This window comes from Epinephelus moara, chromosome 21 (genome assembly GCF_006386435.1).
Source record: "Epinephelus moara isolate mb chromosome 21, YSFRI_EMoa_1.0, whole genome shotgun sequence".
NCBI classification, from domain to species: domain Eukaryota; kingdom Metazoa; phylum Chordata; class Actinopteri; order Perciformes; family Serranidae; genus Epinephelus; species Epinephelus moara.
Window position 1 is genome coordinate 18,635,647 of NC_065526.1, and position 23,084 is coordinate 18,658,730.

Sequence of the window (23,084 nt, forward strand, 5' to 3'; positions counted from 1 at the left end):
TTGGATAAATGGTACAATAGTAACATATACATTTTTAGATGTTTTTCTTAGGTAAATGGCTACCAGCCAGGTTTACAGGTAACAGTCTCTGAGATTTCTTACACCACCACAATACAGTGGAGGAGGGTTTCCATTTGGGGAACTCAAAACATTGAAAAATGACATCTGAAAAATTCAGCAGCAACATCTCTATCCACAGACTGTGTCCCAGTTACTCTGGATAATCCACAATCCTCACTGCGATAGGCCCTAAGAATAGCTTTCTTAGGAACTATTTATTGATAGAAAGTAGTTCCAGTGAAAACTGCTCACATCGAGGTCTGTGGATAATCCAGATTTAACAGGGGACACTGTTTATGGAGCATTGTCTCAATCTGGACAAAAAATGCAGGTACACGAAGTGAAAGGATGTGTTATTTGTAATTTGTGTGACCATTTAACAAGTCATCTTTCTGTCAGTTCCAGGAGGAGGCACAGTGTTGAAAAAATATGGAGCTTTGAAATAAAATGGCTTGTCTTACAAATATGTTTAAAATGACGCTCAGATCACACTCATTCTCACCACACAGTCTCACAATGTCAAACAATGTCAAACAGGATAATGTGTGCCCGGTGCTCGATGTGCAGCAGCTCTTTTCAGGCCGGGGTAAGCTGAAGTCCTCTTTCTCCAACAATGGCCCATCACCATGCCAACAGAAGCGGTGCCAGCCGCGGTGCCAGCTTGGCACGGCCCCCGTGTTAGCAGTGGATGATTCAAGGGCATTAAAGCACAATGTGGGGGGTTCCAGTTTATAGACGACTGTGCCAGGATTTCCACCACAGTTTGCTTTGAAACAGCCTGTCATTCATCGCTCTCTGCTACTTCCCCTCCTCTCATGCCGTTGGCCAGAGCTGTGAGCATTAACAATCCATCTTCTGAAAATTTGCTTTTTATGCACAGAAGCACCGGTCATGCTTTAATGTACTGTGTTTACTCACAAGCTGTACATAAAGCAAGAGCGTCAAGTACGTTGCCACGGGTCTCCTTACAGGGTGGGCCCACGTTTTCCTCACACTCATTAAGGATTGATGATCCAGAAGAGATAATAACATCTTTGTTGATTTGTTAAATTGGTGCCTGCCATTTTGTGTTTGAAATTAATGTTGTAATGAGTGATCAAGGGCCATGTGTTTATGTCATTTTTAATTCTTAAGCACCTCCATCTTAACATTAACTGTCATTCCTGTCTCTCCGCCTTGCAGTGCTCGGAGCAAGTGACTGTGATGGGCTGTCAGACTGCATCTGAAGTGCTCCACCAAAGTATAATATCCACTCCTGACCTACTCTGAAGAACAATATTTGATTCAATCAATGTTGCGGTGTCCCCCTGGAGGGAATTACTCCTGAGTAATAGGTGGACCCTCAGAAAAGAGCAACAGTGGACCATGTGATACTTGACCTTCAAGGAGAGAACTCAGGTACACTCCAGAAGATGTCAAATCTGATCTGAGGCTGCTCTCGAGAGGATCTCCTAGCTCGTAACTCAATCATCTTTTCATGTGTTGTTCGGCAGTGCTCGTATGCCATGGGCCAGCAGTGACAGAGCGTAGCCTTCAATGCTGGATCTTCATTTATTGAGGAGTACCAGACATCTCATCATGGATTTGAATGAGATTTTCTCCACCAAAGAGCGACTGTAAGAAAGACTGGAGTGTGGGGGAATTGGACACTGGGAGTTGGGAGGATTAGCTAGTGTGCTGCTAACCCATGGTGGATCTGCTGTAAGCAGGACAAGGGACCCAGCAGTGGAGGATGTCAGCGGAGGCCGAGCTCCAGCCGGGTGTCAAAACCAGCCAGCGAAAGGAGTCCAGGAGGATCAAAGGTATGTAAGATGCTACTTGCCAAACAAATGTGTTAATTAAGGATGACAGTGGTTAAGCGCTGAGGATATTGTTGACCAGTTAACCATGGTATTTTACGTGTTCATCTTTCTACTCTTCAGTTTACTGCACTACACACCACCAGGGTGCGGTGGAAGACAGACAGCTAGCCGCGTTAACAAGTGGAAACAAAGTGCCCACTGCCCTTTCCCCTGATCTCCACTGGTTAGCTATCCTTGGCCACTGTGCACCAGCTGGGTTAGGTGGGAGCTAGCTACTCATTTGGCCAATTCTGCTTGTAACACCATCCTGACCTAACAGCATTGCTGTGGAAACATTGTGCCCACCCCTCTGGTCCCCCCTCAGGTCACCCCTGTGAGTATGCAGCTCAGTTTTAAGCCACAAACCCCCTTTAGCATCACTCTGTCAGCACCGTTAACAGTGTCAGCATGGCTAGTGGTGCTAACATTGTAAACAATGCCAAGAGGGTTTTGCGTCTCAAATGTAGCCGCTTACTCACTGGGTCTACCTTGGCAGGACCAGTGGTGGCCACAATGTTTCTGTAGCAACGTCATCCCGCGGTAATGGCGAATGAGCAGCACTGCTAGCTTGCTCCCACTTGACCCGGCTAGTGCGCGTTGCAGAGCAGCAAAGGCTAACATAAAAATGAAAAGAAAAAAAAAAAAGGCGTTTACATTTACATCACAAAACATTAAACTTTCACCACCTCTAAATGGATAGCTTTTTGAAATGTGGTGCTAAAGCCATGGGTGTATTAAGAAACTTGCAAACTTCTTCCCATGAAAGCTGCTCAGTGGAGCATGAAACCAAAAAAGCTCTTTTCCACAGTATGAAATTACCCGGGTGATTGACGCTGCTTCCACATCACAGGGCCCATAGAGCAGGCGCACTAGAGACTTACAGCCACCAAGCGTCTAACTTCCAGTTTAGCACTTCATTAACTTGAATGGGGATAAAATTATTTAATCTTGTGGCTCTTTTAGACTTTCCAAATGTTATCAAAGCAAATGGATTAAATTTTGATAGTGGAATAAGTCATTTCACAGGGGTTTGGACCCCCCAAAAAAATTATCCACTGATTTATTGACGTCTCTTTTCCCAATGTAAGTCAATGGGAAAAAGTCGTTTTGGGCACCATGGCATCATGTGAAGGACCCCGGAAATTGCAGTACCACTTTTTGGCCCCTACGAAAATTGGCTTCAAAGCCTGTTACACTTCCTGGTGGCCTGGCTAGAGCTCAAATTGAGTCAATGAAGCACCAGACTAAAAGGAAAGGCCTCGTGTATTTTATATAATTTTGAGTTTTGTTAATTTTTTCTTAAAAATTAGCCGATTAGTTACTGATTAATGGGTCTTGGCCTGTCAAAAGCAAAGTTAACCAAAACTGGCATGCCTAGAGTTGAAGCAACAATAGTATAATGAAGACTCATGTAAGAAAAAAGTCTGGTGCTGACGGCCCAGTACTCCCTGTAGAAAAGGGAGTCAGGACAGAATGGTAAACTGGCAGCTTTCTCATGTTTGGCAGACAGTAAACATAACTTTAAGTCATGTTTGGATGGAGCTAAATAACGCTGGACTACATGGAGAGAAGCTTCACTCAGTCAAGCCCGCCGAGAGGCTCCCTGTCTCATCCCAGGGATCCAGATGTAGTAACAGCTATTCCATGTAGCCCCAGGGTTTGGTGGCGCCATGATTTAGGTGTCATGGACAGGGTAATTCACACCCTGTCGCTTTGATGAACAGCATAAGTGATGTAATAGGACGAGGCATTCTCCGAAACTTCACTGGGAGATTGAAATGGGATTGAATTGGCTGAGAGGAGGAAAGAAGAGGGGATTGAGAGGTAGAAAGAATGAGATCCACAGGGAGGGGGGGAAGGATGTGAGCAAGAAGAGGATGCTGTAGCGTGTGCCCTCCCTCTCTCCATCTTTTTTTCCCCCTCATTTCTCCATCCATGAATAAAGCCACTCCAGCTAGTCCAGTAAATCTGGCTTCTGCGGGCTGGCTGTAACGAGGCCGCGGGGCCAGGTCCTCTGTGGCTGTTTCACTGGCCCTGTCGGCTCGCTCAGATAAATGGCCAGGCTGGAGGAGGGCCCATTGATTTGAGTTAAGTGGAGGGGGGAGAGCGGAGGGAGGGGGCTATTACACACGTGGCCATGCAGCTCATTGGAGGGGGCTATCAGCACAGGCTATCAGCCTCATGTTAATCACATGTGCTGCAGGGACCATTGTCACAATCAGCAAAGATGCTATTTAGATCCATATAAATGGAAATGGGGCAACATAAATGCATGCAGAGTTTCAGGCAGCGCGGCTAGAGGTGTTTGTGCTCAGGCTGGGGCAGGTGAAGGACACTACAGGGGATCATGTTGATGACATGTGTTTAGACAAAGCACTGTTGATATTCATATAGGGGGAAGCAACAGAGGAGATTGGTGTGATTTAAAGCACAAGGTTGCAGCTACTGTATTTTTCATCTTGTCAACATTTTCCATGAAAAGACCAAAACCCAATGTGTCTATCTGTATCTTAGTGATGGGCCGTATGGATAGTACTCATTGCCTTCGTTGGTTGAGTTGGTCAGGTTTAGACATGAGTAGTGAGCTAGGTTAGGGTAGTAAGGCAGGTCATGCTTTTACCCTAGTAGGAAGTTCAGGTTTTGGGGTTTTTATAAGACTAGTGCAGTGCTTGTTTGAAATGTGCCTGTTCAGAACACGGCAATTGCTTGGCCTCCAGTACTGCTGCTTGCAGCTTTCTCAAGAACAGCTCATCCAAACAACTTCTAACTCGACACTGCACTTCTTTGAGTCCTGAGCAATACATCTGCCATCACATAGTTGCATCCCCGAGCAATGAAAAACCTCGTTTCCACCGTGCAGTCCGGTGCGGTTCAGTTTAGTTCAGTACTATTTTTTCTGTCTCCACTGTGAAAAATTGCGGATGGTACCAATGGAACCGTTCTGTACCGTCCCCATTTTTGGTCCCCCCTCTGTTGGGGTACCTAGCACACAGATCTGGTACTAAAAGGTGGAGCTGTGAACACTGCAGTCTGTTCATTGGTCTATAGCAGACAATCCCTCTGCTCAGGGCTGAGCTGTGGCTGGTTTTGTAACCACTGTTCATACCATGGCAAGTTTTACATTAGTAAACTATAACTATCAAAATGAAAGGATGTTTTGCTGCCTCTCAAAGCAGCTGTAGTCTGAGAAAATAAACTCAATTCATAGGGCCGACTGTCGGCAACTTTAAAGGTGGAACATTTACTTGTAATGTTACTCAATTCATGAGTTGACGACATGAATCCATCAACACACCTTGAATTTCAGTATGACAACTTTGACCATTAGTTTAGGTGGTGTTTTTGTCTCTCTTGGATGCCACAGACTTTTCGTAATGTGTCAATCTTTAAACAGTTAAAAATATATGTATTCATTTCGACCGGATTATGTGAACTTTGTATATTCAAAGCATCACTTAGAGAAAAAAAAGGATCGCAGAGCATCGTTACTGCGCTTGCCTGAGAAGGACTAACTGCACAAACCCGCTATTTTTAAATATCCCATGGAGAGAGACTCTCACTGCAGCCTGTTTTATTTTGTTCTGAAATTGTTGGCGTGCAACAGTTGCAACTGCAGACGTTCCTTCTATGAGAAATACAGCAAGTGCTGGAGGGAGCAGTGAGTGACAACAGCCCCGGCCACATTTAAGAGGACTGTTTGCGGTGAAAACACTAAACAGATCTAGGGTCTAGATACCATGTCTGAAGGGTTACTTTTAGTTTCAAAGGTACTATACCAAAAGGTGGAAACGGGGCTATAGAGTATACCAGTTATTTGGGTGGAAGAGCTCATGCAAGAACTTTATGAACTTTTATTCCTGGAAACAAAAGAATTCATTATGAAGGTTAGATCACTGACGTTAAATGTTTGAGTGTAACATCCCTGGTTTCTCTTTCTTCATCTGTTGTTGAAAGTACTGTAGCAAGCAATGGAAATCAAGCTGTGCTCAACATGCCATTCGGCAGTGCAACAGTTAATAGGTTGGTGCAGTGATAATGGTGTTTTGTTGGCCAGCCCAGAAGTTAGCAATGCCTTTTCTACTCTACAAAAAGCCTATGGGATTTTCCCATTGGATTTTGGATTATGGTAGAAAATAAGCCCTGTGACAAAGAAACATTATGATACTAATGCATTTTGTTCAGCAAGATCATCTTACAAATGAACATCACTTCATGATTTTTCAGGCATTAATGCAATCGCCAGAGGTAAAAAGCTAACGTTATGCTATTAACAAACTACACCACGGTTGCATGACCTGAACGTCGCCACCAAAACGAGTCTGTAAAGCTGTGTTCTTCACGATGTTGTTCTGTAGTCTCATTTAGCCACTTGTGAGCATCCTGCTTTTTGGGATACTTACTGAAGTGTTTTATGTCGAAGAACAAAACAAGAAAATCTCTTAGGCTTATGTTAAACACAAATCTTATTTCTAATCAAAAACCTATTAAAAAAACATTAACTTCAAGACGAGAGAACCAGAACTCATTTCTGGGTTTAAGGACTCATTCCTGCAACACTCTATAGGGAATCCCTCTCAATACTCTACACAGTGTGTACGTAATGCGCCACTAATACATGGACCGCAAGAGCTCACACTTGACACTGCAGTTCCTTGAGGCCTAACAATATACCAGCCAAGTCGATTAGATAAATGGTTTTCAAAAAAATTGAAAGATAGACTGAAAGACAGAGAGAGACTAAAAAGATTTGATAATAATAATTATTCTTCAATGCATGTGATGCTTATGTTTTGATTATTGCTTCATAATTTAATAGAGAACGTTTTTTAGAGGAAAATAGAACATTTAGCGTGACACCACACACACTGTCTTGGGTTTTGTTTTAGGGATGTCATAGATTGTCATTCCTCTCAAAACCTCACAGCAGCAAACTCCGATTGCCACGGTAAAGCCAAAGCTCCCCTCTATCCATCAACAGAATTGCTTTACATGCGTGACTTTGCTCTATCTCCATAGCAACTGTTGCTCTCCCACTGTAATCTGTGCGCAAAAAAAAAAGATTCATTTCAAAAAGAAAGACAAGGAATAGAGGACAGAGAGACATTGAGAAAGGAGGAGGAGAAGGACGAAGACGCAGCAAACAGACACAGAAAGAGACAGAGGGAGGCAGAGAAAAGATGAAATCACCAGTCAGCGCTCGTACTGGATGTATGACATTGGAAAGATTGTAAGTGGCAGTACAAATAGTAACCATTTCACCCTATTCAAACACTATTTCCCACATTTGACCAAATCATTTTCTGGTACCGAATGTTCATCCCACTGCTGCACCATGAATTTGATAATAGCATCATGGAGCTCCCACCTAAAGAATGATCTCGCCCATCACCACCAGGCTCACATCAATAACTCTACAGTGACTCAATGGTCTGCATCGACGATGTGCACAATGCCCCTCATTAACTCTGTAACTGCTTTAACGATCAGTCATTAAACCGAGTCCTCGATCTGCTCTGTGATGCCAAAGTTGGGTGGAGGAATTTTGACATCGGTGGACGAGGGCGCACGTGCTGCTGTTAATGTTTGTAAGTGTGTGTCTGTGTGTTTGCTGAGGCTTATTAAAGTTATTTGGTGCACATGGGGGAGGCAGATGGCGAGGACAGATTTGCCTTCCTCAGACATCCAATCTCTTTACTGCTGCTTAAAGTCATCAGCCCCCTGTGCTGATAGGACATACCTAGTGTTTTCATTTCATGAGACGTCAAATGTCCTGTGCAGAGACGCACAAAATAATGGTTAACATTGTACGTCGTTTGTAGGTGAACTTGAGGCTCAGTTGGCAATAGTATAAACTCTCATTATAGGATAATGCATGGCGTGTGTGGCCATCTAGTAGACAGGGACATTGACAGGAAGAGACAGGCGGACACAGATACACATTCAGAAAAGTTCAAAGGTTAAGCTGCCTCGATGCCCAGAACCCCAACAAAAAGTTTCTTGTTGCCAAGTCCTTATATCTGGAGGGGCACTTCTGACTCTCCATCTGTTGCCATCTGTCCCTTCACTGTCCCCATTCTAGTGTGGCAAGGAGGAGGATGCAACACTGTGATCAGAGACAAGCCCTGAAACAGTATGGAGCAGGGCGAACAGTAATTGTTCTCTCCATGGTCCTGGTGCAGGGCCTGTGTGTCAGGTGGGTGATTGTAGCGTTTGATTTGAAGCCCTCTGATGTTCTGGCTGTTAAATCTCAGCTCCTTTTTCTTTTTTTTTTCTTGAAGATTTGGCTTTTTTATGGCGTTTAAGTCTTTATTAGGTCGTTGAAAAATGAGGGCAACAGTAGGGCTGTCACCATAACATTATTGACTCGTCGCACAATGTATGGACATGACCTCGATCAGTTTGCTGACCTTGATATTGCCTGTTGTGTTTACATGCATGTTTACAGAAGAACATTTTAGCCAACATGAAGCCAACACATTCCCACTTCCAACTCGTCAGATACTGATGCTTGGTCAGTGGCCTTACATGTAAAATATGAAGCTGTAGGTACCCCTAGACTATCAGATTTGGACGCCCAGAGACAGTGTGTCAATTTACACTTCTTACATGCATTGTGTCTTTTCAAAATAAACCATGAATGATTTCACAAGAAATGTAGTTTCCACTCGTGAAATGCATGCAGTCTCTTTTCAAAATAAACTTAGAACTTAGGTAAAAAAAAATTCTAAATGTATTTAGAGTACAAAAGTGTGTGGTTAGGTTTAGAAAAAAACATCATAGTTTTATAGTAGGTTTGTAACTAACATACTTTAACTTTTTGGGATATACGTCATTAGCATAATAGGCTACACATATTAGCACACTATGTTGTTATTAAAATTAAAATCGATTAACCTTTGGTTTGACAGTGGACACAAACAGCAGGCTACGGGTGAAAGTCTAGAGTTTGTTTGACCTATCCTTCTCCCCTCCAGCCCACCCTATGCAGACTTTCTTGCTCTTTATACCACGGCAGTTGGTCAGTGCACTAAAATGCCTACACCTGGTGCATCTCATACTGCTGCTGAAGGGTGCCTTGGTATCTGATGCTAAGGGTCACTGACCAAGCCTTGGTTTTTGACAAGTTGGGAGTGAGACCGGATTGATGAAGCCTCTTTCAAGAGTCCGAAAAAGATAAAACCAAACTTGAAGACGACACAGCATAGCTAACGGGTGGCCTACAGCTGCTCTTTTGGAGTGCAAGTGGCACAACCTGATAGTCATTAGCTTGCCAACCTCTGGCAACAACCAAGAAGTCTGTTGTTTGTAATTTTACCTTCCAACAACTTCATCCTTCATAAATCCACTAGCAAACCACCCAACTCCCAGGTCGTCCACCCCCAAGAGCTGACTGCAGCGCACTGGCGAGCTTCTCTAAGCTTGTCTATTAATTGCATCAGGCTTCACTTGGTTTTGGTTTTGCTAGCCAAATTTTGTATTAAGTTTAAAACTGAGTAATATCGGGCTACTCCTATACATGTAGTCGTATATATTAAGAGGTGTTTATTACTTTATTACTTTTTATTATTTTAATTTCATTGTCTGAATATTCTTAGGAAGAGTTCAATGCTCTTTGAACAGGTATACTGGCATTATTATGCTATTGTGATTATATCTGTGGCATAAAATGGTGTCAAACTGACAATAATATCGTTATCGCAATTACTTCTGGGACAATATATTGTCATATAGGAAATATTGGGAGGCGAGAGATGAGACAAAGGCTGGATTCTAACCCAGCATCTCAGACCACCAGGACTCCCAAATGGCAGGCATGTTGTCCCATGTGTAGGATACACTTAGACGCGGACTAACAGTAGACAATGCTTTAGGCAGCCCTCTGTCAGACAAATTATGAGCATCAGGCTTATGGGCCTAAAATATTGTGAGGACCATTCAACCTTGGGTAATTGTAAATCCAGAAAGCCAGAGGAATATGTGTCACCCCCCTTCACACACACACACTCACACACACACCTTCTCCCGCTCTCTTCTCCTTTCTTACAGTGTGTAACAACATGAAACAGCATGCCCCGCAGCTCTTTAGTTTTCAAATACAGCACACTCGCTCGTCTTGATCTGAACCCTGAGCACGTAGCGTACGAGTTATGCCACTGTGTCAAGACTCTCATTCGGTATGCAAGGCCTACTTTTTTGAGGATCTGTGCATAAACCTCTAAATCTCTCCTGAAGTGTTATTAGGGGAAATGGCGCGCTGTATGTAAAGAAACAAATGGCACAGAACATCTGGTTAGAGCTCATCTGAGAGAGCTGCACTGAATTGGACCGATCGTGTTTAAAATGCAACTGGAGCAGCATGCATTTTACATTACATTAGTGTATGAGTCAGTAAAATCTGGATGGAATACATAATACTGTATGAATAGACTACAGTAGCTGTATGAGGGATGGTTTGAATAAGGTACAGCAATAATTATCGTAAGAGTCAGCCCTCTCTTGCATCTGTCCTGCAGGGTTTAAGCAACAGCACATCCATAGCAACGTCTGCAGTCTTTTGAGTGAGTTTGTCATCAAAGTGGGTTAATTTCTCTACGTGTGTGCACGTCAGACTTGTTAATGTTCAGAGGTACACGGCGGCTGTATATAAGACTCATTATCCTCTGGCTAAGAAACAGTTCTGAATTAGACCCAGATTTGACATTCACTTGCTTAGAGACTTTAATGACTTTAGTATCATCGAGCCCTCCCCCCCTTTAGAGAATTGTGCCCTCATGAATTAGTGAGAGGGTGTGCATAGCCAAGACAAGTGCCTGCATTCGAACATAGAGTTTTGCACAAGCCACTTAATTTGCTCTTTTTTTTTCTAAATTTCTAATTTTAGTTTTTGATGTTTCCTTGTAAATTGCAAGGATGGAAGAAGAAATATCATCTGTGTTTGTGTATATTAGGGCTGCCCCCTAATAGTCAGCCAAACGTTCGTCAACCAGAAAGGTTATAAGTCGGCAAGATTTCATTGGTCGCTTAGTCGCAGAAAAAAAACAAATCAAAACAAACAAAAAACATGGAACTCTATTAAGAGCCGCGCCTTGTCAAAATAAATCAAAACCCTAATTTGAAAGGACAGACACAGGAAGAGGCCACGCTCAGCAGTCAGACAGGAGTCACGTTACAAACCACTCACAGCCGACAGATATCTTCCCCTTTTTCTGTAAATATTCAGTCTGATAAATACGGAAAAGTTGATCATGTTAGTGCAGGGCTACCCAGAGCTTTACATCTGTCCCACGGACGATAGGCCTACACACTTATGAACAGCGCCTGGAAGAAGATCAGCTCTACACACGGCATGTGTGCGACCCCTAATTTCCAGGGCTGGTACCTGCAGTTATTCCAGAGGCTAGTTAATAACATGTCGTGCAGGAAATCCAAAGGCTGGGATCATTTTGCGAAGGTGAAGGACGAACCCAAGGTGATATGTAAACTCATCTTCATTGGTCGACTACAAACATGACATATCATCTGAAACATGGAAGTAGCTACATGCCCATTAGCCACTTAGCACAATCATTACTGCTTTGCTGACAGCGTCATTAACAGGCGGCTCGCTCAGTGTGTGACGTGCACTTGTAGATAAAATATAGGCCTATATTAATGACAAACAGTTTGAAGCATTGTAGTGGTCAAGGCATGAGAATACAAAATCATGAATAAGCCTTTTTAAGGTTAGCAAAAGACACAGCTGATTTAGTGTTGGTAGTATTTCTTAGGTGGAAGTAGCAGGTTTGTATGAGATTGTTGACATGTGGTTCAAAGTTTAGTTGAGAATAAAAAGTGATACATTTCTTGCTGTAGATTCTGTATTCGTTGCCAGTGGACCAAAAAAAATGTAATTTTCTTGCTAGGTGATCAGGGCCAAAGATTATTACTTCTGTTTTGTCTGAGTTTAGCTGCAGAAAATTACAAGTCATCCATTTCTTGATGGCAAAGAGGCACTCATTAAACCATTAAAGCCCTCAGAGAGCTAACATTATCTGGCTTAAAGGCCAGGTAGATTTGCATGTCATCAGCGTAACAGTGGTAGGACACCCCATTAAAATGACTGATAATGCGTTCTAATGGAGGCATATAAAGGGAAAACAAAATGGGACCAAGAATAGATCCCTGTGGCACCCCACACATCAGTGGAGCTGAAAACAAAACAAAATTACCAATGGAAACAGAAAGTTCTCTTATACTCTCTCATACTTACACACAGAATGTGCAGCTTTGAATGTGACTGAGATCAAGAAGCAATAAAAAAGGTGTCTTCAACTCAATGCAGGCTGCCACCTCATTCTTGGGCTGCAAAGTTTCATCGCTGGAGTCCTCCATGTCAGTGACGAGTTTGACAATGGGGTCAGAGGTTGGATATGTGTTGGATATGGGCGCCTGTGGTTTCGTGGCAGAGCAGGCGTCCCATGTACAAGGCTGTTGCCGCAGCGGCCCGGGTTCGAATCCAGCCTGTGGCCCTTTGCTGCATGTCATCCCTCCTCTCTCTCTCCCCCTTCACGCTTACCTGTCCTGTCCAATATAGGCAAAATGGCCAAAAAAAATCTAAAAAAAAAAAAAAACCCTCATATTTTTCATTTGTTTTATTCTAGAAAATAAAAGATATATTCTTGCTCTCACCCGCTGCCCACCCGTGTGTAGTTCATTTTTACCCATGCCCGTACCCATGAATTTATATATATACATATTTAACCGTGACACAGCTTTTTGCGGGTCATCTGTCTACCCGACCCCGTGCAGGACACTGCCCCTGGCACAATTGTGTTGTCTTCCTCTAAAACTCAGAAAAACGTCCACACTGGCGGCTACATGTTTGGCTCTGTAGTTAGCATGCTGCGCTTGCTCTTCTTCTTCTCTGTGTTTATCCACGGTGTAGATGCTGCGCTAGTTACATCAGTGAAAGCAATTTGGCTTTGTATTATCAGCTTTGTTTATCGGTTGTAATTTTATTACCAGAATAATAGATAATACTATGAATTTCCCATTATTACTGATAATCTATGGCCCGATATATATCATGCATCCCTAGGGACACATATGAGACGGGCGGTTTGGGGGTCATCTGCCACAAAATTGTGAACACTTAATTCCCTGCATTCTGTGCCTTTCTGTATCAGTTCATGGTGGAAATGTCTTTAATTGTTTGTTTTTACTGGGAGGGACAAAGCGCATGTTTTAAACATTGAGGGGGACGTGCCCCCTCAGTTCACCCTGAAATCTACACCTGTGCAGCATGGAAGGCAGTGCCGTGTGTTTCTGGGTGGAATAAGGTCATATTGGTATAATAGGGTCTTTGAGTGCAGCCTGACAGTCTGTGTTAGAGATATTAAACCTTCTCTTCTCGCACACGGCTTAGACAGCTACTTAAATGTGCCGTTAACTGATGCACTGTACAGTCTCGTGACCTAGAATCGAGTGAGCAAGGGACCTGAAAACTGTTAAATTCTCAAAGGTGGTGGTGACCTTGATTTTGCTATCTCGTTGTATAAATGCGGCAGGAGTTTGTGTCTGACAAACCCTGCGCAGGTTACAAGGGGCTGGTTTACACATTTGCAGATGCACGAGACAGCGCTCGAGGCTCACACCCTCATAATCAAAACAGCGCGACGGCAGATAGCGCAGAGACAAAATGAGGAAGGTGTCGGTGTCAAGGTGGTGTCAGGGCAGCTGCAGAGATTGACAGACAGAATAATCAGCAACAGGAATGGGAGGGAGGAAGGGAGGGGATGACATTAAAAAGCTCGAGGCCAACCAGACACACATTTGCAAATGTCCCCCTCCCGTGCCACACCACCCGTCCCACCACCCTACATCCATCACCCAGGGAGGGCCTGGTGGATTATGGGTGAGCACTGGACCGAGATGATTCCTCTCAATAGTGGCCATTCAAGCTGGTTTGTCACCACCAATAGCACCCATGGGAACTGTGGGCGTGGGTGAGGCGTAGGAGCAAGCACCCCCCGACTTAGCCACCCCCGCAACCTTCCACCCGAGCCTTTCAGCGTGAACGCCGTGCAATAGGTGACGGCAAAGTGTTCTCAATGTTCCAGTTGTTTTCTCATTTAGTCCACCGGCTTTATCCAACTTCATTTTCAATCTCGAGTTCAATTTTCTTTCAATCTTTGCTCGCTGCTGCTAATTTGCAATTCATTCTGCATTTCCTATTCCATAAATATTTATACCAGAGCAGCCAACTCACACACACACACACACACACACACACACACACACACAGAGTAGCCTCTATACCTCAAGCAGGGCATGATACTAAAGTTGTAAGATTCAGTTGAGCTCACAACCTTGTTTCCTGTAATCACTCGCTTTCATTTTCACCTCCTTATTTCTCATCCCCTCTTCTTCTCTCTTCTTCTCTCTCCCGCCGCAGGTCAGGACCGCAGTGAGGCGGGGCTTATTAAGCGTTTCCGTGGAGATGGCGTGCGCTACAAGGCCAAGCTGATCGGGATTGATGAAGTGACAGCGGCGCGCGGGGACAAGCTGTGCCAGGACTCCATGATGAAGCTGAAGGTGCAGACTTCTGTGTGTGTGTGTGTGTGTGTGTGTGTCTGTCTGTCTGTCTGTCTGTCTGTCTGTCTGTCTGTCTGTCTACAGGGACATCATTGAGTCTCTTCACTCATCACAGTCAGATTTGGAAAAGGCATGCTCGGGCATGTCTGTATTGTCTGTTGAATGAGTCATGGGAGCTGTCTTGTCCTGTATATGACTCACTGAAGCTCCGTAAAGAACTGACCAGACGGAACAAATAAAAGTCCGACCGCATTATCCCGTAGCTCTTTGTCGTGTAGCTACTGTAACGTTGCTTTTATATCTTTTGCAAAATGGTTGCAGCTTTGTACTTTATTTTCCCTCTAATAGGCTGCTGTATTTTTAGTATTGCTCAAAGCTCTCCGCATTTATTCATACAGCTTTTTTGACCTTGGAGGCAAACTGGCTTCCCATTCTGAGACGCTTATATCACTAATGTGGGAAATTTTCACTTTTTAGTGTGTGACTGCAAGAACGCTAACCCCCCCAATTTGTCTGCCTCTTGAATGTCTTCTCATGTCAGTCACAGCCTTCTATTTTTACAACAAAGTCCACGATGTTACACTTGTAGCACATATACAAACTGTGATAATGTGACCCAGATAATAATTTAGCCAGTCTTCTTTACAGAATGTTGCAAGAGAATTAGGTCGAATTCAGCCCTACAGTAAGTTGGAAGAAGATCTGAATACTAGTGATTGTAGATGAAAGGGTTGAGAATGTAAGTTTGTTGACTTATACATACATATACTGTAAATTCACTGTTCCTTCCCGCTCCCAAGGTTTCAGTTCTCGTACATGTGCATATCACAATGAAATTTCCCCACCTGATATTCTGAGTAATTTTCTGAACAATGGGTCCTTGACGTCAGACAGTTATAGACTAAAGCAGGCTTCTCATTTCTAACTGGTGACCATCAGTGTCATCAGTCGTCAACTGCTGGAATGACAATGAACGCTAGCAGCTTTCCCCAGGCCCTGCAGGAAGTGCGCCAGGCTCTGACACCAATTTTCATAGTGTCCACACAATATTACAACTGCCAAGCCTGTCACGTGATGCCACTGGGCCCAGAAAACCTTTTTCCTGTAGACTTCGATTGTGAAAGAGGCGTCTGTAAATGAGGGGATAAACTTTTTTGAGTGTCACAGCCTTCACAAAATGACTTGTTCCAGGATTAGATCCATTTGGTCTGTTAACATTTGAGCCGCAAGATTAAATCGTTTTATCCCAATTCAAGCTAGCGTAGCGCTAAACTGGACATAGCTGGCTCCGCTGGTGGAAGTCTCTAGTGCTCTTGCTCTGTGGCCCAATGATGCTGAAGCAGCACTGATCATCTAGCTAATTTTTGTAGCGGCAGTTAAATGTTTTGGGCTTCATGCACCACTGAGCAACTTTTATAAGAATGAATGCTGCATCCAGTTCTCTTTATACATCCATGTTTTTTACCAGCTCTAGTTAGACACCAAATAAAGCAGATGTTTGTGACAGTCAGAGCATTAATATAGCAGCAAACAGTTATCTGCTTTGAAAAGATATAATGGAGTAATGGCGTCCTGAGCAGAGAACAAAATCGTGCTCCTTCTGTGCATGTTGTAATCCACGCCTCTCTTTTCTTTGTTGTGGTAGCCGGGCTGGTCGTGTGTGCATGTTAGTGCATGTAAATTGCTGTGTGTGTATCCCACTGGCTGCACTGTGTTCATAAGACATTTACTGCTGATAATGCAGTCCCAACTAACAGTGACAGAGTGGCATTGTTGCAGAAGTATAGTGGTCACCCTCTGGTTCTCTCCCAGGTTAATGCTGTTAGCTTGGTCAGCACTGTTAGGGCTTGCTATATGTGCCACAAAATTTGCACCCTCAAAGCCATTATTTTCATTGTAGATGCACAGAGGGCACTGTCAAAAGTGAGAGCGTTTGTTTGATGAACGGAAAGCTCTCCGAGATAAAAACTTCATCCTAACTTTTCAAATGCCAAATATGTGAGTAACACATCGCTTCAACATGTGGAGAAGTCCAAAGCTTGATAGAACCTAGTTGCAGCTGCTAAGCTATAATTGGACAGTTGCTATTCAGGGGAGGGGTTTGGCAAACTGTCAAATATCAATATGACATATTGCTCAGAAATAGAATGCTTCCTCTTCTCAAAACTTTATACTGTATCCTCTTAAATGCCAGCTGTGTTTACTGGCTCCAAAGTAAAAGGCAGGAAATACTTATCACTCTCTTTGTTGCGGAGAGAAGCAGCACATAAGCATCTTTGCAGTAGGTGGCTACGGGATAAATCCTCCTCAAAAAGAGGACGTATATGCATGGCTTTTTAAGTATCTTCTCACACACTTCGCTGCAGCTTAAATGTGTGGGAAGCCCCATGAGAGGAGCGGTATAGCCAGAAGGCAAAGCCTCTCATCACCCATATCCATTCCAAGCGATATGTCCAATAAAACAACTTTTTCCCTGCCTGGATCTGACATTTCAGTACTGCCCTCCATATGACTCCAGCAGTCACCAACCACTAGCCAGTTACAGTCAATGGGGCAGTCGATACAGACCTGCTATTATATGGGCAGAGGATAGAGGAGGGGACGGGGTCTCTATTGAGCTGCCTCTTGTTGCCTTGAGGACTAATCCACCAAATGGAGAAGCCGATCGCTGATTGACAACATCTATCGACTCACCCGCCCGCCCGCCTCTTTCTCACTTACTTCATCTCTCTCTGTTCTGCTCTTTATCCTCCTCTCTTTACCCTTCCCCTCTTTATACCCACTTTGTCCCTTCAGCCTATCATTTTCTTATATGAATGTACATTTATTTGTATGAAGATGAATGGGTATTTTTCCTTTAAAGGGAGAGTTCACCCCAAAAATCAAAAATACATATTGTTACCCTTATCTGTAGGGCTGTTTATCAATCTAGATAGTTTTGGTGTGAGTGGTCCAGTGTTACAGATATCGGCTGTAAAGATGTCTGCCTTTTCTCCAATAATATAATGAAAATAGATGACACTCGGCTTGTGGTGCTTGAATGGGCTTTGGTTTCTTGCGGGTATACAGTCCGTGTGGAAAGCAAAAGAGCAAAACTGAATGCGTTGGAAAAATTGCAATCTCGGAATCCGTCACCTATTGTCTGATGATGATTTAGCTTGTTGTTTGCTTTTTTGTAATTTATCTGCAGATAGCTCTTTATAAATTAGCCGAAATGTTGTCTGGACTGGTCTCAAGTTGCTAAACAAACCGTAAACAATGACCAGCAAACAGAAGAGGAAGTCACGGCTGTACCAGATCTCCTGGAATATTGGCCGTTGCCCCAGAGGCTTTATCATCATCAGATGATAGCCGATGGGTTTCAAGATTGCGTAGGAACTACCGGTATAACGATACATCAGTCTGGATTGATAAATCGCTTCAATGATCAACTGTTTAATATCACTAATACAAAATGAAAACATCGATATGTATCGTCATCTTTCAGATATGCCTTTATTTTGAAATTCCCATGGTATGTCTGTCACCATTTCCGTCTAAACGCACCTTCTTCCTAAACATTTAAACAGTGCTAGCGGGCTATTGCCGGCCAGATAAGCAAAGAAAAAAAAGCAATGAGGGTATGCAGTGATATTGTCTCATATCAGTCACAAGCCCCTGAATTGAATCGAATTGAAATCATATTGTGGCACATTTTGATATTAGCAAATATTGTTCCATTGTCCAAAGAAGTTTCATAATATTATTATGAAACTTGTGATTTACACCCCTAGTAAGAGCTATTTTCGCTCTTCGGAGCTACACTCAGAAACCGTATCACTGCACAGAAGGAAGCATGCATCTACTGCTAGCTCACCTAGCAACACAGAGCTAGCTAATATTACAGCTCAGCCAAGGAGGATGCCATTAATGTTAACATCTCTCGTCTGTGAGTAGATGCACACTTCCTTCTACGTGGTGATGGTCATGAAACTGCTCACAACAAGGCGTCCTCTTCATCTTAGCTGTAACACTAGCTAGCTCAGTGGTGCTAGGTGAGCTAACAGTAGATGCACACTTCCTTCTACGTGGTGATATGGTTGCCGGGTGTAGTTCTGTGGAAAGAAAAGGTTGTTTACAGCAAGGTCTGTGGATTGTCTTGAGTAACTGGGTCATGAGTTCTGTAAAGAGACATTGCTGATGAGTTTTTCAAATGTATTTATTTTTTACGCTTTGAGCACCACAAGCTGAGTGCCATCTAGTTAATTATGCTGGAGAGAAGGCAGACATCTCCACGGCTGATTTGGCATCTCACACTAAAACAATCTAGGCTGATAATTAGCACTACAGGTTAGAGGAAAAATATGTACTTTTGATTTTGGGGTGAACTGTCCCTTTAACATCGCCCTGCAGAGGCAGGGGTTGATGGTGATTAATGTGACCTGTTATGGCTCGAGTATTAAATATTAGCTAAGCCTTAAAAGAAAAAAAAAGTGAAGTGGAGGGTAGCTGATGTACAGAAGAGGTCGACCACTCATCAGCGTTACTGGGCCTGCAGTTTTGTCAGACGCACTCAGCGCAGCAGGCAGGTCTTTCTTCTCCTCTTATCTCCTCTCCTCTTTTCCCTTCTTCCCTCCTCTCCTCACCCGCAGGCTTTGTTCTATGAAAGACATGTCAAGCACACAGGTCGCGTCAAATGGAACACGGTGGAAATGTTAATTGTTTTCTTTATTAGAGCTGAGAATATAAGAAAAAGGGGAGCCGCCGAGATCCATGGGAAAAAACGTACTTCAAAGGCTGGATTGGATGTTCAGTCAGCACAATGTGAAGTTGTCGGAGCGAGCCGGTCGGTCAGCAGCGCGATCCATTCTGTCAGCAAATCTCACCTTATTGTTGTTAGCTAGCACTCGAGTATGTCACGTTGAAGTGCAGTAAACCTACTTCAAGAAAGGGGAGAGAAAAAAGGGTGCTCAGGGAAAAAAAGGGCCGCAATAATAATAAGACTCGCTGCACAAGTCGACGTGTGAATTCCTGTGAGAGTGAAGCTTCAAGACACGGCACATGAAAGAACATTCTGTCCTANCCCCCCCCCCCCCCCCCCCCTGAATCCCCTCCCAGTCTCTCCCCCATCTCCCACTGTCACACTCACCTGAGTCGGAAGAGAAGAAGGCTCACTGTCTCCCATGCTGAGCTCATATCCTTTCATCTCCTCATGTCGTTTCCTTTAATCTCCTACAGGGAATGGCGTCCTCGGCACGTTCCAAAGGGGAGCACAAGCAGAGAGTGTTCTTGACGGTCTCTTTCGGCGGGATCAAGATTTACTGTGAAAGATCAGGGGTGAGTAGCATGTCGGCGAGAGGGCCGCGTGGCAGAGCCGCACCGCCAGGCCTCCGCCAGCTGCTGCACTGTGAGCCTACAGTATAGGACATCCAGAGGGCAGACGCTCGCACGGTTCAGTTCACAACGGCTGCCAGGGCCGCCATCTTGTAAGCCCAGCTGGCACGGTTGACATATCAGTACAATACCTGAGCAGAGGGAAGATGATTCACAAGGTTGCACTCACATAAAACCATCTCTGCATATGTGTAAAATCCAGATTCCTCTTCAAATATCAATGCAAAATGAGCAACAGCATGATTTCCACAGGACAGATTGCCCTTTAGCTCATAAAGATTGAACTTGACAGCATTAAATTACAGGTCTTGCATTCGATATTTGACCCTGAGTAAACTGGTTTAACCCATAGTAAGATTAGGGGTATGCTGCAGGACCTACTTAAGATCACTGAGGCCCTGTCTGCCTGCTAATGATAGCGCAGTGAGCAATGTTATGGTGATGTTATGAGACGGGCTGTTTCCGCCTCCATCCTGGCTTCCATCCCCCTGGCGGACTCAGAGGCCTGCTGTTCCATTACAGGATGATCGAGGGGCTCGGCTCTCCCCCGTCCTGGGGCGCTGTGTTGGCTAGATAGGCCCACTCTGCTCATCAGCGCTAACCGATAATTAGCACTCAGTTCCACCCCTTAATGATCATTGCCGCTAATGCTAATTACACCACGGCTCCACCTCAGCTGTCGTTAGAGCTAAACTGATAATTATGCAACAGAGTTTGTCCCGTGGCTGCCGACCCCCGCCCTACCACCAACCGTCTTCTCCCCCCCCCCAAAAAAAATCTTTGATAAAATCTCTTTTCAATATGACTGGTAGTGATAGTGGCGTGTCTTTTGCCTGCTATGAGAAAGAAACATTAAGCCCCCCGCCACCACCAACCAGCTCCCCAGCTTTTTGACAAGCTCATTTGTTGTTTTGGAAATCATGCCCCCTAATGCTCCTCATTTTATTTACTGATTACTGGCAGTGAATAACACTCCACACTTAATATCCCTCTTGAGTTATTATGGGGAAACGGGGATCACTCCAGTGCAGGCCGCGTCAGCAAGCATTTAGATGGAAATACTTTATGTAAAGCTGACATGATTCTCCGCTGAATCGAGTAGACTAGTCATATTAGTTTTGTATTTTTACATTAATCTGAGGCGTTACCAGCGACGCTCCCCGCTGAATATCGGCTAATATTCAAGTGAAAGCTCCTCCCCAGCGCCTCAGCTTATCTCTGCTAATAGTGGAGCGGCAAGTGGGTGTTCCTGAGTGACAGCTGAATTATCCTCAGTGTGTATATATGGGTGTGTGTTTATGTTTTGTGAGCTTATTTTGGGAGTGTCTATTTTTCGATGAGTGTTTCAGAGCTGCCCATCAGTCAGAATTGGTGTGAAGACATCATGCAGTCGATTTAAAAAAAGGGATTGTCTCACAGCATCTCAAATCCTGCTGATATCAAAGATTGACTCAATCTGACGGAACAGCACAAAACAAACATCATGCTGCTTGATTAGCTACTAAATTTCTAACTAGTATCTATATTTTCTGTGCAACAGAGGTTTGAACAGCCTTGTATCTCTCCTCCCTCTCTCAGAGACTTTTCTGCTCCCTCTGTGTTGGTTGGTTGCGTTTGGCTCAACAATATGCAAAGATGTTTAAAGTAGGTTTGACCTACTTTTCCTGCCAACACAGTGTACAGTACTTGTACTTGTAAAAAAAAGGCAGAGATGAAACAAGGCATGTTTTATGCATCTTTAAAGGGACAGATCACCCCAAAATCATAATATTTTTCCTCTCACCTGTCGTGTGATTTATCAATCTAGACTGTTTTGGTGTGAGTTACAGAGTGTTGGAGATATCAGCTGTAGAGATGTCAGCCTTCTCTCCAATATAATGGAATTAGATGGCACTCAGCTTGTGGTGCTCAAAGTGCCAAAAAATACATTTGAAAAACTCAACATCAATTTTTCTTTCCAGAAATCATGACCTGGTTACTCAAGATAATCCACAGACTTTGTTGTGAGCAGTTTCATGTAGGAACTATTTTCTTTCTACCAAACTATACCTGCCAACTGTATCACCGAGCAGAAGGAAGCATGCATCTACTCATGGATGAGAGGCTTGTGGTCGTGACTTCATGAGATGTAAACATTAATGGTGTCCTCCTCTGCTGAGCTGTAACGTTAGCTAGCTCAGTGGTGCTATGTGAGTAGATGCACACTTCCCTCTGCGCGATGATACAGTTGGCAGGTGTAGTTTGGTATAAAGAAAATAGTTCCTACATGAAACTGCTCACAACAAGGTCTGTGGATTATCTTGAGTAACCAGGTCATGATTTCTGTAAAGAGACATTGATGTTGAGCTGTCCCTTTCAGGGCTGCGAGACATACAGTAGACTGTATGATTACTCTCTACTCGTTCCTGTAACAGCTTACATCTCTGCCACGTAGGTGCTCATGCATCACCACTCAGTCCACGAGATCAGCTACATCGCCAAGGACACCAGGGACCACCGGGCCTTTGGCTACGTCTGCGGAAAGGAGGGCCACCACAAGTTTGTGGCCATCAAGACTGCACAGTCGGTGGGTACTTTTCCACTCTGCTGGAGCTGTTTTAAAGTTATTTTTAGGCAAATCTAAGTCAAGTCTCAAATCTTTGAGAGCAGTTCAAAACCAAGTCACTTACCCATAGTCAGTGTGTTAACGACAGTAGATGTAAATTGGCATGCCCCCAGTTTGGTTAGTTAAGTTAAGCAATGTGCTGCTATGGACGGGGACAACAGGAAAATGTACTTTAGCCACCTAAAAAAAATCAGTATCAGTTGAAGAACTATCCCTTTAAGATAATTTCCCAAACACTGCTCTTCATTGACCATGATCTCATTACTATACTCCTCCCCTTCTTTTCTGTCATCTCTTTTTTATATTTGTCCATTTCCTCTCCATCTTTCCTTCACTCTCCTTCATTTTCTTGTCCCTTTTCTCTCGTCCAGGCGGAGCCTCTCATCATTGACCTGCGCGACCTCTTCACTCTCATCTACGACATTAAACAGCGGGAGGAGATGGAGAAGAAAGCCCAGAAGGACAAACAGTGTGAGCAGGCAGTCTACCAGGTAGGAGCACATTTTCTGCCTTTTTTTTTTTTTTTTTTTCTCAGTTTCAGTTCCCATTCGGAGGCGAGATCACACATTATATCTCAGCCAGCATTTCATTCACACAACAGAAATCTTAACACTCTCAAGCTTCCTCTGAAG

At 43.8% G+C, this 23,084-nt stretch overlaps 1 protein-coding gene across 4 annotated transcripts in view; it reads left to right on the top strand.

Moving 5' to 3' along the window:
* The window catches only part of LOC126382627 (disabled homolog 1-like), a 70,891-nt gene that overhangs the window by 26,877 nt on the left and 20,930 nt on the right, over positions 1-23,084 (top strand). For 2 of the 4 annotated variants that reach the window (XM_050032609.1, XM_050032606.1), the window contains exons 2-6: positions 1,243-1,862; positions 14,335-14,474; positions 19,692-19,790; positions 22,282-22,413; positions 22,824-22,943. In XM_050032609.1, coding sequence (XP_049888566.1) covers positions 1,793-1,862; positions 14,335-14,474; positions 19,692-19,790; positions 22,282-22,413; positions 22,824-22,943 — 561 coding nt within the window. In that variant the 5' untranslated portion in view covers positions 1,243-1,792. The remainder of the gene's footprint in view (positions 1-1,242; positions 1,863-14,334; positions 14,475-19,691; positions 19,791-22,281; positions 22,414-22,823; positions 22,944-23,084) is intronic. The other 2 variants (XM_050032608.1, XM_050032607.1) reach the window with 2 other exon arrangements.